The sequence below is a fragment of the Gymnodraco acuticeps genome, unplaced genomic scaffold (genome assembly GCF_902827175.1).
Source record: "Gymnodraco acuticeps unplaced genomic scaffold, fGymAcu1.1, whole genome shotgun sequence".
Taxonomy (NCBI): Eukaryota; Metazoa; Chordata; class Actinopteri; order Perciformes; family Bathydraconidae; genus Gymnodraco; species Gymnodraco acuticeps.
In genome coordinates this window covers 2673526-2689244 of record NW_022991187.1, presented here as the reverse complement: position 1 = coordinate 2689244, position 15719 = coordinate 2673526, and the positions used below count along the sequence as shown (strand labels likewise).

Below are 15719 nucleotides of genomic sequence, written 5' to 3'. Positions count from 1 at the left end.
TCTCTCTCTCGATCTATCTCTTATTCTCTCTGCTCTCTCCTCTCTATCTCTAACTCTCTCTCTCTCTCTCTCTCTCTCCTCTCTCTCTCTTCTCTCAGCAGTTGACTAATCACAGCAGAGCCGGCCAGCAACCAATCAGAGCAGGACTGGGCTCTGGTTTCAGACAGAGGGTGAAAAGAGGTGCTGCCAGCACAGGCAGTATGAGAAAAATAAGGCTTTTTGAACATTTAAAGCATGGATATATCCTCTATAAACATCGGCACAGGTCATCTACCAGAGCATCTCCCACTCCCACTTTTCCAAAGGACATTAACCGCAGTTCACACTACTGATCATGCACTCAAATGCTTTTCCACTCCAGGAAACCATGTTGTCATCCACGCACATCCTCCACCTGGGGCCATACCGGCAGCAAGTCATGAAACCATGCTCACTAGTGGCTCTGTTATCTCTCCACCACAGGGATGAACACTCTGGCGGTTCGTGTTTATCTTTTTGACATGTTTTTTTGTATCCATTCGTACACACCTTACACCCGATAATTCCACTGTCCCCTTGTGTCGTTGCAGTTATTCTCACGTGCCCGAAACATATGATATTTGCTGCTCCACTTCGACAACGGAGCTCATTTCACTATGACACTATTTCACTATTTTACTTTTTGTATTTACTAGTTTTTCAGTTTTTCAGTTTTATTGTGTTGCACTGTTGGAGGAGCCTGTGACCTAAGATGTTCATCGTCATAACTACACTGTAGCTATGTACGTATGACTAATAAAAGCCTTGAACCTTGAACAGATGTATTAATCCAAGAGATCTGAATCAACTTGTAAACATTACAATTACTTTTGAATATACATTCCTGCACACAATTTAGAAGCTTTGCTAAATAAAATGTCCTTGCTATTATGTTTAATTGGGTTCATGAGGTGCAGGGTGACATTTCTAAGCTGGTATCACATTGTGAGAATGTAGCTCTGTGGGAAATGTGTCAAAAGAAAAAACATCCACCAAGTAATTCCTTTGGTCACACAGTTGGACAGCAGGGTGATATTTGAAAGCTATTTTCAAGAGAAATCAAGTTTTTCCGGGCACTTATAGTGCTCGAGAGAATAGTATTACCCCCCTCTTGGCTTCCCATGTACCATAGTTTAGCAATAATCTCTCGTGTATGGGCTGCTCCACGGTGGAGGTCACCATGTCACGGCTAATCTGCAACACAAGGCCTTATGGCTCCTGGATTCAATTACCACAGGTACTTCATATTTTACCTATGCTGTGATTAATGAAAGCACTGCGGGAAGAGGGTCAGTGAAGGTTACGCAGTGGACAGCGTTAAAATGGCGCCCATCTAAACGCAGATACAATTTAATAAGCCAAGTAATTCAGGTAAAATGGAAGAGGATATTCATTCTTGCAGACCTTATATAAACAAATTAATAACTTGTATTCTTTTTTTTACATCTAATTTAAGACAACAAAAATGAGATGCAGTTTTTTTCCTTTTGAGAGACAAACATGTATGAATGGAGCTTATTGCATGTCTGTCTTTTCTCTTGTTGCCTTGCCACTGTTTCATCAGGTTTTTTCAGTGCAAACACCTCCAGGTAATGTCTCGTCTGACTGCCTGCATCCTCCACAGCTGCCTCACACTTTCTTGGTGCTTTATATAATTCTCTTCCCTCAATCCCTTTTCTCTGTCCTCATTTTCTCACTCTCCTTTCTCCCTCTTCTACTTACCATCTCTCTGAGGCAGGCGTGTGATTAAAAAGGCATTATAGCGACACAGAGACATGTCAAAAGTTCTGTGCAGAGGCTGAGTGATCTGGGCTGAAAGGTGCCAATCATTTAATTGATTCTCTTCATCTCTCAGTTTGACAATGTCTGTTAGCTTCAGGAGTCGGTAAGTAGAAGTTAACAGTGAAGAGGTCCCTGAGTGTGTCCCCTCAAACACCATACATGCTGAATCAATATTGTGTAATGATCATGATCACACGTTTTAAAGGTCTCGATGCTTGCTAATGTAAACAAAGACCATATTACGTTCAAAACGGTCTGGCATTGTTTCTGATAGTGCCGTGGGTCCACATGTCCGATATTACGTCATATCGGACGCAAATCAGCTCCGTTGTACCCCGTTTTTTAGAGATTTGGGTATGAAGGAAAAGAGAGAGGGTTTTATTTTCTGACACTTTGTGAGTTCCTCGACACACCGACACACATTTATGTATAAAAGACATAAAAAAGTGCATTTTGCATGATAGGTCCCCTTTAAGCTCAGTTCCTTTGTTTATGAAGCAACCTGTTTTGCCTAGGCTGAATCCTTGTCACAGTTTTGCAGGCTCATTTTTTTCTGCATCTGTTGCCATGTTCTATCAAGTTAGACAACGCCTGGATGAACGATCGAGCCGTGCAAGTGCTGTAGAACAGGGCACAGCCACTGAGCATTTACTCTACCGTGTGACTGCCCTGGCTCCGGTCCATCCACCACATTTACAGCCTCCCAACCCCAGTGTCCTGTCTTAAGCCATTTACTTTGTTCACCCTGAGCCAGAGCTGTCCGTCAGATACACTTGTCCACTGAAGAGGGCACGAAACCACATGAGACCGACACCTTCCACATCATCAAATATACAGTAGACACTGGAGGAAGCATGCAGAGGGACTACACATGTCTTGTCACCACGGGAGGTGTTAGAGGTTCAGGAAGTGCCCAACGATGAGTCCTGACAGGTGCCATTGGTGCTGCCATAACTTGCAATGGAAGTGAGTAATATGCCAAATGAACACAAATGTATTTTGGCAACAGGAAATGGAAATGTTGCGAGGTTTCATCACGACCTAGAAGATTTGTTAAAGCATTGTTGGCAATATCAAAGCTATATCCAGAGCGTAGAAAAAAAAACACACTCACATTTGTCATATATATAAACTGTGTTATAATATTGTGGAGCCAATTTGATTGCTACAGCATTTCCAACCTCGCATGGGTGGCCCAGTAGGATTAGCTACAGGATTGCCCAGACATCACAAAAACACCACAGGGGGAGATTACGCATATCTATCCAGCACACTTCTTTCATCTTGTCTGAAGTGTGTGTGACTGCGTGAAGAGAAAAAAATTATGGTGGTAACGTGTGTTGAGGCAAAACCCACGTGTTGGGAGAATTCAAAGTCAAATATCTTATTTATTCTGCCTTCTTTGACAGGACCTCAGGCTACACTTGGATCCCACGGGGGGGCATGCTGTGAGGAAAATAGATGCGTTCCTCGGTTGACAGTGGGACAGGTAATCAAATCAAGGATTGGTCCTTGTGTGCCAACCATTCAGAGGTGAATGAGGAAGTGAAGGATACACAGGGATAACAAGGTAAAGCACATTATAGAGATACATATCACATACTGTGCAATAGATACCGTAGCAACATGTACACCATAAGAAATGTGTGCATATGTGTCTGCATGAATAATAATTAATCGAATTAAGCAAAGGGGTCACCAGTTTTTTCCCCATGCTTAGTGGGATTCGATACACAGACTGTTAAAATTGTTTTTCTATTTTAAACACTGTCAATGTTTTGCCTTGGCTAAACTCACCAGTTGGTTATAACCAGAGGGGTTATATATTAAATTAAATTAGCCTTAGGATAATGTTGTAAATTCACCGCTTACAATATTCTAAAATCCCTAACAAGTAATGCTTGATTTAAAAACATGACCTTGCTTTGCAAACACTGGTGTGGTCATACTTCATAAGAAATATGATTACAACACTTTTAATTAGGGCTATGCATCCGTTTTTGCTGATACATCACTTCACCTCAAGTGGAAACTGTTGGCAACCTCAGAGGATGGTCATAAAATAGAATCTAGTTACTTCAGACACTGCTTAGGTAAGGCTAGTGTCAGAGTTCTCTTTTTCATAGCCAAATATCACAAATTACACGTTTGTCTCGGGAGGTTTGTACAGCATATGACAATCTCGTCCTTAGACCCTCGCGTTGTAAAAGGAAAAAACTCTCAAAGAAGAAAAATGGAAGAAAACCTTCGAGAAATTGCAACAAAGGATGCATCCTTCGAGAAATGCAACAAAGGATGCATTCCTTCCTATCCTTTGGTGTCGTGTTTGGCTCTGTGTTATGAATGGTAAGCAGGATATACACCTCACACACGGTCACCTATCACATTGCATATAAGTAGTTCCTAGGCAGTATTATCCAGATATGTGTTAAAGCCAGTCAGACGATGGATACATTAGGCATGGCAGTGAATATTCTCATCATAACGATGGTCAGATGCTTGTGTGACGACTGGCCGTCCCTTTGCCTTCCCAGCCCCTTTTGTATGAGTCCAGGCATAGGATGACAAAGGGAAGTCCATAGGTCACATGACTGGATGATAACCAAGAAGAAAGTACATTTGTGTCAACGGTAGGGACATTTCTTACATTCATTAAGTCGTTATATGGAAGTGGTTAGAGAGAAAAAAGCTCCATTTCATTATACAAACCTTATAAAGGGAACATTGGTGCACGGTCTGGATGTCAATAAACAAGGTGTTGATAACATGTAGGCCAAGATACTGCTCTTGACACTGTGACCATGTATTCATTTGGTTACATCTATCTACTTAGACCCTGTGCTTTTAAATAAGCATTGATGTGTGTATTCATGTCACCATAACCCTGAGGAAATTATTTCAAAACAGCTTAATGCCGACAGCAAAATTAGGTTATAACAAATACATCATGGGTGCTAAAAGAATTCCTCCGACTCAGGTTTATATCCGGCCCTGACATGTTCTGCACAATGCTTTCCGAGGCTATTGAGAATTGTATTTAAAGGGTATCAGTGAGGTTTGTGTGTGCTTGTCTTTGTTCGTGGCCGTGTGTGAGAGTGAGAATAAGAGAATGAGGGAGAAAAAGACAGAGAACTGCATTTTGTATTCATGCAAATCCATTTGGTTTGTAGCTAAGGTATTGTGTGGAAATTGAAAACGGAGAAATGCAATGTGACAAGGGCTCAGCAATGGATGAACAATCCATCGAAGGCAAATTATGTGCACGTGCAGGCGCATGCACACATTGGTTATTAACACCTGCGTCTCACAAAAAACAAGAATTCAAATAGTCCGGCTGCCCTCTTATGAGCTTAAAGTACCTTTGAGGCACCACATGTTATATACAGCACAGAATTATGAAATATTGTGTTGAGTTTAACAGCAGTGTTTCACAATACCCTGTTATTTATGTGTAAAAATACACACAAAATGAACACGTACTACATTAATCCAGTCTAAAATAAAGCAAAAGATACTGAAGAGATACATCTGATGCACCTTTCACATTGTTTGGATAGGAACAACACAATGTATTGTTTTCTGCACTAGAATTGATATGCACGCACATGTACAGTGATGTTGTGCTGGTCACTATGTGCTTGTTATCTTGTTTTGCAGCTTTGTTCTGCACTCCTTAACAGGGAGACAAGGATTATCAAGCGGGTTTATTTGAGGAAAGAGTTCATCTTAACTGTCAGGAAGCTTTGAAAGAAAAAATAAACCCCTCCTGAAGGGAGGCACAGTTTCAAAGGCTCATCGAGTTGGATCACAGCGCGCTAAAAATACGCTGTCTGGCAGCATGTGTCCTGTATAAAGCAGGTAATGATCATTTTAGCCCGGTTGAAGCAATACAATTGAGTTTGATCCCAATCAACCCTCAGTGGTGTGGTAGGTAACTGTTTCCTTATCACTCCCTGTGTCATTTGGAAACACCTCATAGGGTAAGTAGATCAGTAAATTCCACTCACGCGTGTTGATCTTCTGCAGGGAGATGTGTTTCTCTAGCTGGCGTCGCAGTTTGACCTCAGCACCGTACTTTGCCGTGGTGCCGTTGTCGGCCAGGATGAAGTGGAGTGGAGACTGTTTCAGAACCGTCAGCTTGCTCATGGGGTTGGACATGGTCTGGTATGGACGCACCACCTGTCCAAGAGAGGATCACAATTACACCAACATCTGAGAAGCCCGTGGATGATATGGTATGTAGCAAAAAACAGATAACAAAGGCAAGTTTTCTTAATGTGACCCATAGTTACATTTGATTTGGCACCAACATGCTTTTGCTTGGGAGCCAAACATACTTGGATTGCCACTAAACATTTTGTAATGCCAATTCCATGTTACAAATTGGGGCACAGAGTTTTAAGCGACAGCACTGGTTGCATTATGGGATATGTAGTATTGGGTCATAAGAGGACTATAAGTCAGAATATTCCTGCACCGATTTTGAAAACTGCTTTTAAACCTGTCTGTTGTGATTCCTCAAAGGTAGGTACCAGTACCTGTCAGAGTAATGAAAGATGTTTATTTGGCCCACAAAATTACACACATTAGAAATTACAATCTTTGTATTTCACTCACTTGTTTACTGCTACTGCATGTTTATTGTACCGCTATAAAAGTTAAATGACATTTAAAACTGGAAGAATCTTTATTGAACATTAATGACAGTTTCCCAGAAGATTTGATTTGGTCTTGTGGATAAGCGCATGACATTCTGAGGTTTACTTAACTGGCCATTAGGCGTACAGTTGAGACAAATCAAGCATGGAAAAATAACTCCACTGCTTAATTATCTCATTTCAGATACCAACATTAATCTGCTCGACTTGTTCTGTAGGATGGAGCTGCACATAACATTTGAACCATAAGATAACACTGATTCCAGATATTTGCCTGAGTCAGCATCTGCTCCACAGTCTCATGTGGTTCCGCAAACTGTCCGAATCACTTAGAGGAGTGCTCGTCACGGATTGGATTAGCTAACTCAGTATTTCTGGAAATAAACTGCAAATTGCTATTTACAGGCTTTAGAAACTATGGATTGCATGCAACGTTTTTTTACATATGCAAATGTTAAATGCAAATGACTCCAAAACTGCACCATATTGTTCCCAGGGACTTACATCTTTGCCAACAAGATCCTCTTGGTTTTCTACAATGCCCCAAGGCGCGATGCCAATGGTGCAGATCTTCCCTCTTGACTTGGAGGCGTGGTCTTTCAACGCATCACCCACATGGCGGATCACTCCTGGTTTGGTACGAGGGTGTGTTTGCAAAATAGTTCAAGAGAAGGACAAAGAAACACAAAGCAAAATGAGTTTTGTGACAATCAATACGCAGTGTAAACGTAGATAATTACACCCTCTGCTGGGAATGATAAACAACTTCTATGAGGTGCAGGGTTAAGGCAGCAAATGTGAATATACACACACACACACACACACACACACACACACACACACACCACACACACACACACACACACACACACACACACACACACACACACACACACACACACACACACACACACACACACACACACACACACACACACACACACACACAGAATCCATATTCAATACTTTCGATTGGTTTTTCTCTCTCTTCGTTGTTCTTGCATTTGCACCCATTGTCTCTTCAAATGTTTTATTATTTTCCAGTGTAAGCCTTCTACATCATCCAATGACGTACGATTTCTTTCCAACTGTTCTTATCTCTCCTAAAACATGTTTCATCCCATCTTTGTTCTTATTTAAATCCTGCAAAATGTATTACGGGTTAAAAAAAAAATGCTTCTACACTGAACAAAATATAAACGCAACACTTTTGTTTTTGCTCCCATTTTTCATGAGATGAACTCAAAGATCTAAAACATTTTCTATATACACAAAATAACCATTTCTCTCAAATATTGTTCACAAATCTGAAAAAATCTGTGATAGTGAGCACTTCTCCTTTGCCGAGATAATCCATCCCACCTCACAGGTGTGGCATATCAAGAGGGGGGGTCCGAAAACCAGTCAGTATCTGGTGTGAGGGGTAGGGTTAGGGTTAGGGTAATGTTGTGAATCGAGTGGCCTGTGTTCGTCGTCCATAACATACGCCTGCCCATACCATAACCCCACCACCACCATGGGCCACTCGATTCACAACATTACCCTAACCCTAACCCTAACCCCTCACACCAGATACTGACTGGTTTTCGGACCCCCCCAGACCCCCCCCCATAAAGCAAAACTGCACGTTTCAGAGTGGCCTTTTATTTTGGCCAGCCTAAGGCACACCTGTGCAATAATCATGCTGTCTAATCAGCATCTTGATATGCCACACCTGTGAGGTGGGATGGATTATCTCGGCAAAGGAGAAGTGCTCACTATCACAGATTTTTTCAGATTTGTGAACAATATTTGAGAGAAATGGTTATTTTGTGTAAATAGAAAATGCTTTAGATCTTTGAGTTCATCTCATGAAAAATGGGAGCAAAAACAAAAGTGTTGCGTTTATATTTTTGTTCAGTGTAATTCACAAGAACAATAGTGAGCAAACAAAGCGTCGATCACCACTGCATGAGCATTATCGATAGCATTGTTAATGCATGGTAATAAGTGCAGCAAATCATTCAATCTCACCAATTTAGAGGATTCAAGTCACTATCCATAGTTTACTAAGATTATAAACATGGCTAAATTGACTACTACTATGCATTATAACTCCATGTTAATGCATAGCCCATGTGCTGTCTTTCTGTCAGCTGTCCTTTTTGTATATTCATGTTTAGAAACACAAAACCCAATCGTCTTGTTTCTTGTGTCAGACTTAACACTGTTTCTCTCTGGACAGCTTTAGCACTTCCCTCCCCTCCTCTGCTCAGTATCCGATCCACAGAGCTCCTCGTAAATCCTGCTCCAGGCCAAATTCATCCTGCTGCTCAGTATCTCTGAAAAGAAATCCCCTTAGTCATCAAAGTCTTAATCCGACCATATTTCTTAGAAACTCTAACAGAGAAACACCCCGTATTTCCTACAGTGAGATACAACTCATTGAAAAGCATGATAGACACTAATTACCACCGAGGTATCTCTTTCAAATAAGTAATGAGATAATCATAACCAAAATGTTTGTGAATACAAATCATTATTTTGTCTAAATGTCATCTTTTTGACTGACTAACGGTGATAAAGAATAAGCAGTCTAGACTCCCAGAGAATATCCCGGAGAATCACCCTTCACTTGTCTGGTCTGACTCTGAGTGTCTGTATTCAGTATAGTATAAGTGCTTAAGTATAGTAGTATAAGTATAGTATAGTAGAGTGCTCATGAAAAGAATTTGCAATGATCCAGTGGTTTAACATCTTAACAGCCCTTAAGGGTTTGATGAATAGTTATTAAATAGATAATAACATATTGAGAACATTTAAACACCCTCACCATACTCCTAGCACAAGTGCATGGCCATTCATTGTGCAAAGGGGGAGCCGGCCCGCGTATTGCTGATAAAACGTCCTAAACTGCACAGAAAAATTTGCACCAAGATTAAAGCAAATATGGGGCACCCCCAGAGCGGTCATGGTAGAGCCGTGTGCAAAGGCTGAGTCTTTACTGCGGCCCTTTGCTGCGTGTCATCCTTCCTATCTTTAGCTATACTAATATGGTGCAGTGTTTCCATCACATCACAAGGAGTCCCTCGACAAAAAGCTTATTGGATATTGCAGGATATACGCTCTGTGGCAAACACACCTTTATGATACTTACACGTTTTTATGACACATAGAAGCTAGACACATTTGCGGGTGGGGCATTTACTGTCATAGAATAAAATCTCCAAAGCTTGTGTTAGCCACAGACATTATTCCATGCCTATAACTAAACACATGTTCTAAAAACAGTTGACTTTGAGACAAGGTGACTCGTAGTGGTTAAATGCTAACTTGGGTTTTAGGACTCATTCCTGTACCATTATCTATAAAGATAAAAAAACCCTCCCAAATCTTTGAATGGGCCAGTGGTTAGAGCTGGTGGGCCATATGTGGTCTCCACTGCAGGTTGAACTCCGAAACGTGAAAGTAATAGGCAATGACCTCCCCCTTTCAAATCTGCATCGAAAATAAAGCTAATCTCTTGCCCAAAAAATACCAAAAATCAAATGTAGCATACAATTTCAGTATTTCAGGATCTTTGATAGTTCGACATTCGTTTTCAAACCAAGCTGCCTACATTTGGTGTATTTTACCTGTGTTGACCCGCCGGTGTGAAGATCCAGGCTCCTGTTGTCATGGCAGCCTTGATGAGCCCTTTGCCAAAGAACCTGTTTGAGTTTGGGCTGGAGTTCAAAGTTTTGCAGGCCCCCGTGGACTGAGATGAGCAGCTTGGGCAGATCCAGCTGCCACTCCTTGGTCATCAGGTGGAGCAGCAGGTCAGGCTTAGTGTCGTAAGACACTCGCACGTACTGGAAACAGAGAGGCGGCGTCAGTGACGTGCAGTACAGTGGCATCAGCATATAACAGGGGTGTCTAAACTTTTTTCACCGAGGGCCACGTACAGAAACATATACGAAGGGCTGGGCCACTCCCTAGAGGTGGGGTTTATTGCCTCTTAAGTTCAGTTATAAGTTGGAAAAATCAATCCAATGAAGGGGAATTATTCTTGATACTTGAAAATGCTGTAAGAAACAGCCTACATCACAGCTCTCCATGGGGTTTCATTTACTTTGTGAGCAGCTCATTCCTTAAAACAGAAGCTTGCTCATAATACGAGGAAATATGAAGGGTTTATTTCAAGGTTGTTATGTAAATGTGTTATTGGGCTTTTTTATTATCAACTTAGATTAGAAGATCATTATACTTAAGTCATTATACTTTTTGAATTTGCTGAGGGTCGATTCAAAATGGTCCGCGGGCCGCATTTGGCCCCCGGGCCGTAGTTTGAACACCCCTGGCATATAACCTCAAATGCAAATTCACACACACTACATTTAGTCAAACCAATCAACATGAAACACACCTGTAAAGGAGAAATGATGAAATGGATATACATCGCATGGCTCAGTGATGCAGACCTGTGCGAGTGTATGGCGTTACATTTTCAGCAGTATTGAACAGATGTTTGCTATGATTGAAGAAGCGTTAGCGCAGAGCATCTGTTTATCTTTCAGACTCTCAACCCGACATGTGTCTGGATGAATTATTTAACACTGGGAATAAATCAGACATCATTCAGCCTTAACCAAGTGAACTCCCTGAATGCTAACACATGTGTGATGTGATCGGTCACCCTATTGAAGATAGTGATTGTGTGAGTAACGTCGTGTATCATTACCAATGCTTCTGGGATGGATCGATTAATCAGGCCTAATTGAATGGGCTGCAGTCTCTAGACACTTAGGTTATCTAAATGTATAATTATATGTAATGAGGTAATAATTACACTCATTTGATTGATTTCACACCATCATGGCAGGATGACTTTGGTTGGATATGTGTGATGCTTTTAACTTTGATTATCTAACCGGGTTCATTGGAAAAGGAGCTGGATTTGAGAAGGTGCACACCGACCCGGATGAGTCCTCTTTACATGTCATTACCATTAGCATTTGACACACTTTTCTTTCTTTTCACACAGCTGGTATAACTGTACCATCCAGATCAAGAGCTTAAATCATTTCAGTCAGTCAACCATCTCAAATATTCCTCCCGTTTGCTGTTAAACTACATACATGTACTGCAGCGGAGGAACATACAGTACATCTACAATACACATTTCTATAGTATGCACTTTCGAATTTACTTCGTTGCTTACACTCAAGTGCTTACAGCAAGAAGAACTATTGTTTTGATATCCATAACAGCTGATCCATCTCACTTTTAAATTCTACCTTTGATCCAAAACCACACTTAGTGACACAAGGTATCACAGCCAGTGTACTGTAACGCCTGGGTTGTTTGGATGTGTATTTTAGGACCTATCGTTCTGTTCTGGCTTTGACAAAGTGCAACACAGTAGATTCGTTGTCACCATGGCTTTGTTGGAGTGTCCTCCTCCCTGGAACTCGATGGTGCCGAAGGCGTCAGTGGGGCTGATCTGTGTGTGCTTGCTGATGGACCATTTCTCTGACAGGCTGTCATTCTTGCCCAAACGCTCTGCCTTATCATTGTGACTAGAGATGCCCGGGGGCAGGCCCACGTGCTGACCTATCAGACGACCACAACAGCACCTGGGTGAGAGGAGACAGTAAAAGTCAATGTAAGATTAGTATATTACACAGTCACTTACAGGTAGTAGCCAGAGCCCCAGGAGGAGTGTAGCATCCAATGAAAATAATACATTGTGTGGCTGAGATGGGGGAGAAACTGTGAGAGCTGCCATAGTCATGTGCCGAGCAGTGAGAAGTGGGCAAGGCTGAAGTGACAGCTTGTCATCTGACTTTCATCTGCTGATTGGGAGGAGAGGAGGCGAAGGATCTGAAGGCCCCTGCAATCTTTTATTGGCTCCATCTCTTTGTGTTGTCTGCTCCCTTATACTCTCCTCCTCCTCTCACTCTCAGCAACTACAGAGTTAGCAGCATGACAGCTGAATTGTAGTATTCCTACACAAGTGCATGCTCATTCAGATGTGCTGAATGCAGCTTTCATATTCGCTGTATTAACCCAGCAGGATGGAGTGGGAGCCCTGGGAGGAAAAGGAAGTCAGGAAGCTTTGATTATCACTTCATGTTTCCATCATCTCTTACCGAAGGTACTTTGCCTCCTTTTGCCTTATACGCATCAACACAAATGTTGAATTGATCTTGAGGAACATCTCTTTCCCCTACTTCTGCCTCCTGGCTTCTACCCACTTTCCTCCAGTAATGCTAATTATATTTACATAACAAGCACAGCCATTTCCTGTGTTTGCATGTGTGTATAAAGCCCTGTAGCGCAGGAAGTTGCTTCTCTTACTTTTTTACGATAACATCACTGTGACAGCGACTTAACAGAGCGGGAGAAGAGGGTTGTTGAGATAATGAGTGTAAAAACGTCCCTCTCAAAACTACATATCATTTTGTTGAAGTGCTCTTATCATTTCAATCATATTATAGTATTTTTATTATAGAGGCCCTTACTATTTCACAGTCACACTTATATGATATCCTGAAGTGGTGCGCACCTGTGAGCCCAATCTTAAATGATTAACCTTTTTTAAATGATGGTGAATATTTTGCCTGGCTCTGAGTTTCACTTTTGAGGCTGTAAAATGTATAATGTCACTATTTTCAGCTCATTAGTATGGAGCATGTAACTTTGATGCAAATAGAGGCCAGCGTGATATCACTCGGAGGCTTGTTTTTAAAGGTCAGCGGTGAAACAGGGCTATTGCAATGCGTAAAAAGGTGGGGTATCACATTACGTAACTCACTCGTTGAAGGGTAACTTGGCGATTTTTCAAACTGGACTGTATTCTCTCATGTTTTAAATCAAGTATGGCTCAAGGACAAGTCTGGCGTGAGTTGAGTCATTGCTGAAAGAGTTGCTGAGAGAAGTGCTGGAAAGAGTTGGAGTTAAGAATGGGTTGCATAGTTTTATCTAAAAGATTATGAATAGCTGATTCTAACGATGAGTATGAGGCCTAACCCTCTTGCAAGATTTATAGTCAGTGTTTCCCATACATTGATTTAATTGTGGCGGGCCGGCACAATTAAATATCGTCCGCCACAAATGGATCTCATAAAAAACAATTATAATAATCTTTCTTTAATTTTAATTTTAAAGTTGGTGGCCTAATAGTGAGGTGGGCTGATGATCGGAATAAGGCGTCTGCTAAATGCCTAAATTGTGAATTATATTTTTGGGAGAATAATGCAGTGTTTTTCAAAGTGGGGGCCCCGACCCCCCGGGGGGCCGCCAGAGGGCACCAGGGGGGTCACGCAGAGTTTGAGGGAAAGGGGAATTTTTTTTTTTTTAAAGTTACAGTTTTTTTTCACACGACCACCCTTCAAGCCAATCAGAATCGAGCTGCCGCTACTGAGAGTGAAACTGAGTATCTGCTCAGCTTTTGGAGCAAGTGAGAGCGAGTGAATATTTCGCTCTGCAGCTGGATGAGAGCACGGATGTAGCAAATATTGATGTTTATATATATGAATATAAATATGTTTATTGTTAATATTACTGTTGAATATTATATATAATACTATTAAGGCATAAGTAGCTTTCAAAAATGCTAAAAATATATGCTAATTGTTCATATTACTGTTGAAAATTATATAATTATAAAAACAGAAATCACTTATTATATTTTTGGGAGAATAAACCCCACAGATCCTCAACTCCGGTGTGTCTCACTCATTAACAACGCAACGCAGAGCAACAAGAATGTTGTCTACAGTAGCCATGAACTCGCATGTATTTTCTTATATGAGGGGGGGGGGGGTGGATGCGTTGACCGAATAGGTTAAGGGGCCTTTGGCTTTTCTTGCCGGGGGGGGGGGAATCCAAATTCTGTGGGAAACACTGGAGTGAGACTTCTCCTTGAGCAAGGTTTGTACAATAACAAATGTGCAAGATAAGAAAGAACACTGTATTTCTCCATAGGGTCTTCCTATAAGGATTTGAAGAGCCTTGCGTTACAACCTGAGCCTGTCTGTGACAAAAACAGCTATTTTAGTGGATGTACATTAACGATGCAAATGTGCCCAAATGATTACATTTCAGCCTGTTGTCGCTCTCGCTTACTTCTGGACCAATTTAAAAAATACTTCTCCCTTTCTGTGACTTTAAGTCATGCACATGGGAAAAATAGATCCAGTTTGAAAAATAGTAACGTTACCCTGGAAGGTATTGCAGCTTTTATAGCACTAAAAAAGAAACCGAATCTTAAATATAAAGACGTTTTCAGAGAACAAATGGTCTTTGGGTGTTTCTCAATGTCGAGTACGCTTGCTTGGTAGCACATGTCTTCCGAGTCACTTGCTTCAGAAGCGAGGCAAAAATACTTCCTGGCATTCGGAAAACAAAAAGTGGAACAGGCGAGCAAGTTTGCAGGTATGCTTCCTATGAGAGCCTTACATTTTCCGCGACCGATTTGAGGAAATTGGTCCGTGCGCAAAGCATTGTGGGGATTTTAAGACCGTGGAGTCTACACATGTGCAGCCTCGAAATGTCTCCAAACGAAGTACGCCAGGGCTCGGTAGAATTCCAAGTATGCTGGACATTGGAACAGTACTTCGGCGGCACTCGATGACGTAGTATGCTTGAAATAGTGGCTCTGGAGCAGCTTTACTCAACATTGAGAAACACCCTGTCTCTTTCCTTTGCTTCTTCAACAATTCAACAGCAATTTTAAAAGCTGTAATAATGTACATGTAAACATTTCTTATTTCCTTAACACACATGCTTACTCACCTATGGGGGTCTTTGGCGCTCACTATGATATGAACACATTCTCTCTTGCTGAACACTCTTTCTATCCACGATTTCTGTGCCTGCAGAGAGGAAGACAGAAGAACTCGGTCAGCGTTTGTCAAAAAGAATGGAGCTGTGATGCGAGCCAGAAAGACAGACAGCAGACAGTCTGGAGAAATCATGAGCATCCTGCTGTTTGACTGACGGGTTCACCTGTAAAACAAAGTGTGTTCATGTCCTTTCAGAAACAGGAAGGCTTCCGATGGTTGTGTTAAATGTGACAGTTATCTCACTGACTATTTCTCTGCAAGTAACAATACAAGTTTAGAGAAATTGCAAACCATCAAACCAGTTTTTCAAGAGTGGTCTTATGTCTTTATTAGGATCCCCATTAGCACTAGCATTGGCTATTCTTCCTGGGGTCCTCACACACACAAAACATACATAAACATACATACAACAAAATTAAAACAGCTCATAATTTCATGCAAGTGACAGTGCTGT

General features: G+C 41.4%; 1 protein-coding gene across 1 annotated transcript in view; it reads right to left on the bottom strand.

Annotated features, from left to right (window-relative positions):
• Nucleotides 1-15719, bottom strand: part of trpm3 (transient receptor potential cation channel, subfamily M, member 3) — a 192760-nt gene that overhangs the window by 64656 nt on the left and 112385 nt on the right. The window contains 7 exon segments of the mRNA XM_034238276.1: nucleotides 5808-5979; nucleotides 6963-7084; nucleotides 8851-8862; nucleotides 10083-10143; nucleotides 10145-10288; nucleotides 11854-12052; nucleotides 15216-15295. Coding sequence (XP_034094167.1) covers nucleotides 5808-5979; nucleotides 6963-7084; nucleotides 8851-8862; nucleotides 10083-10143; nucleotides 10145-10288; nucleotides 11854-12052; nucleotides 15216-15295 — 790 coding nt within the window.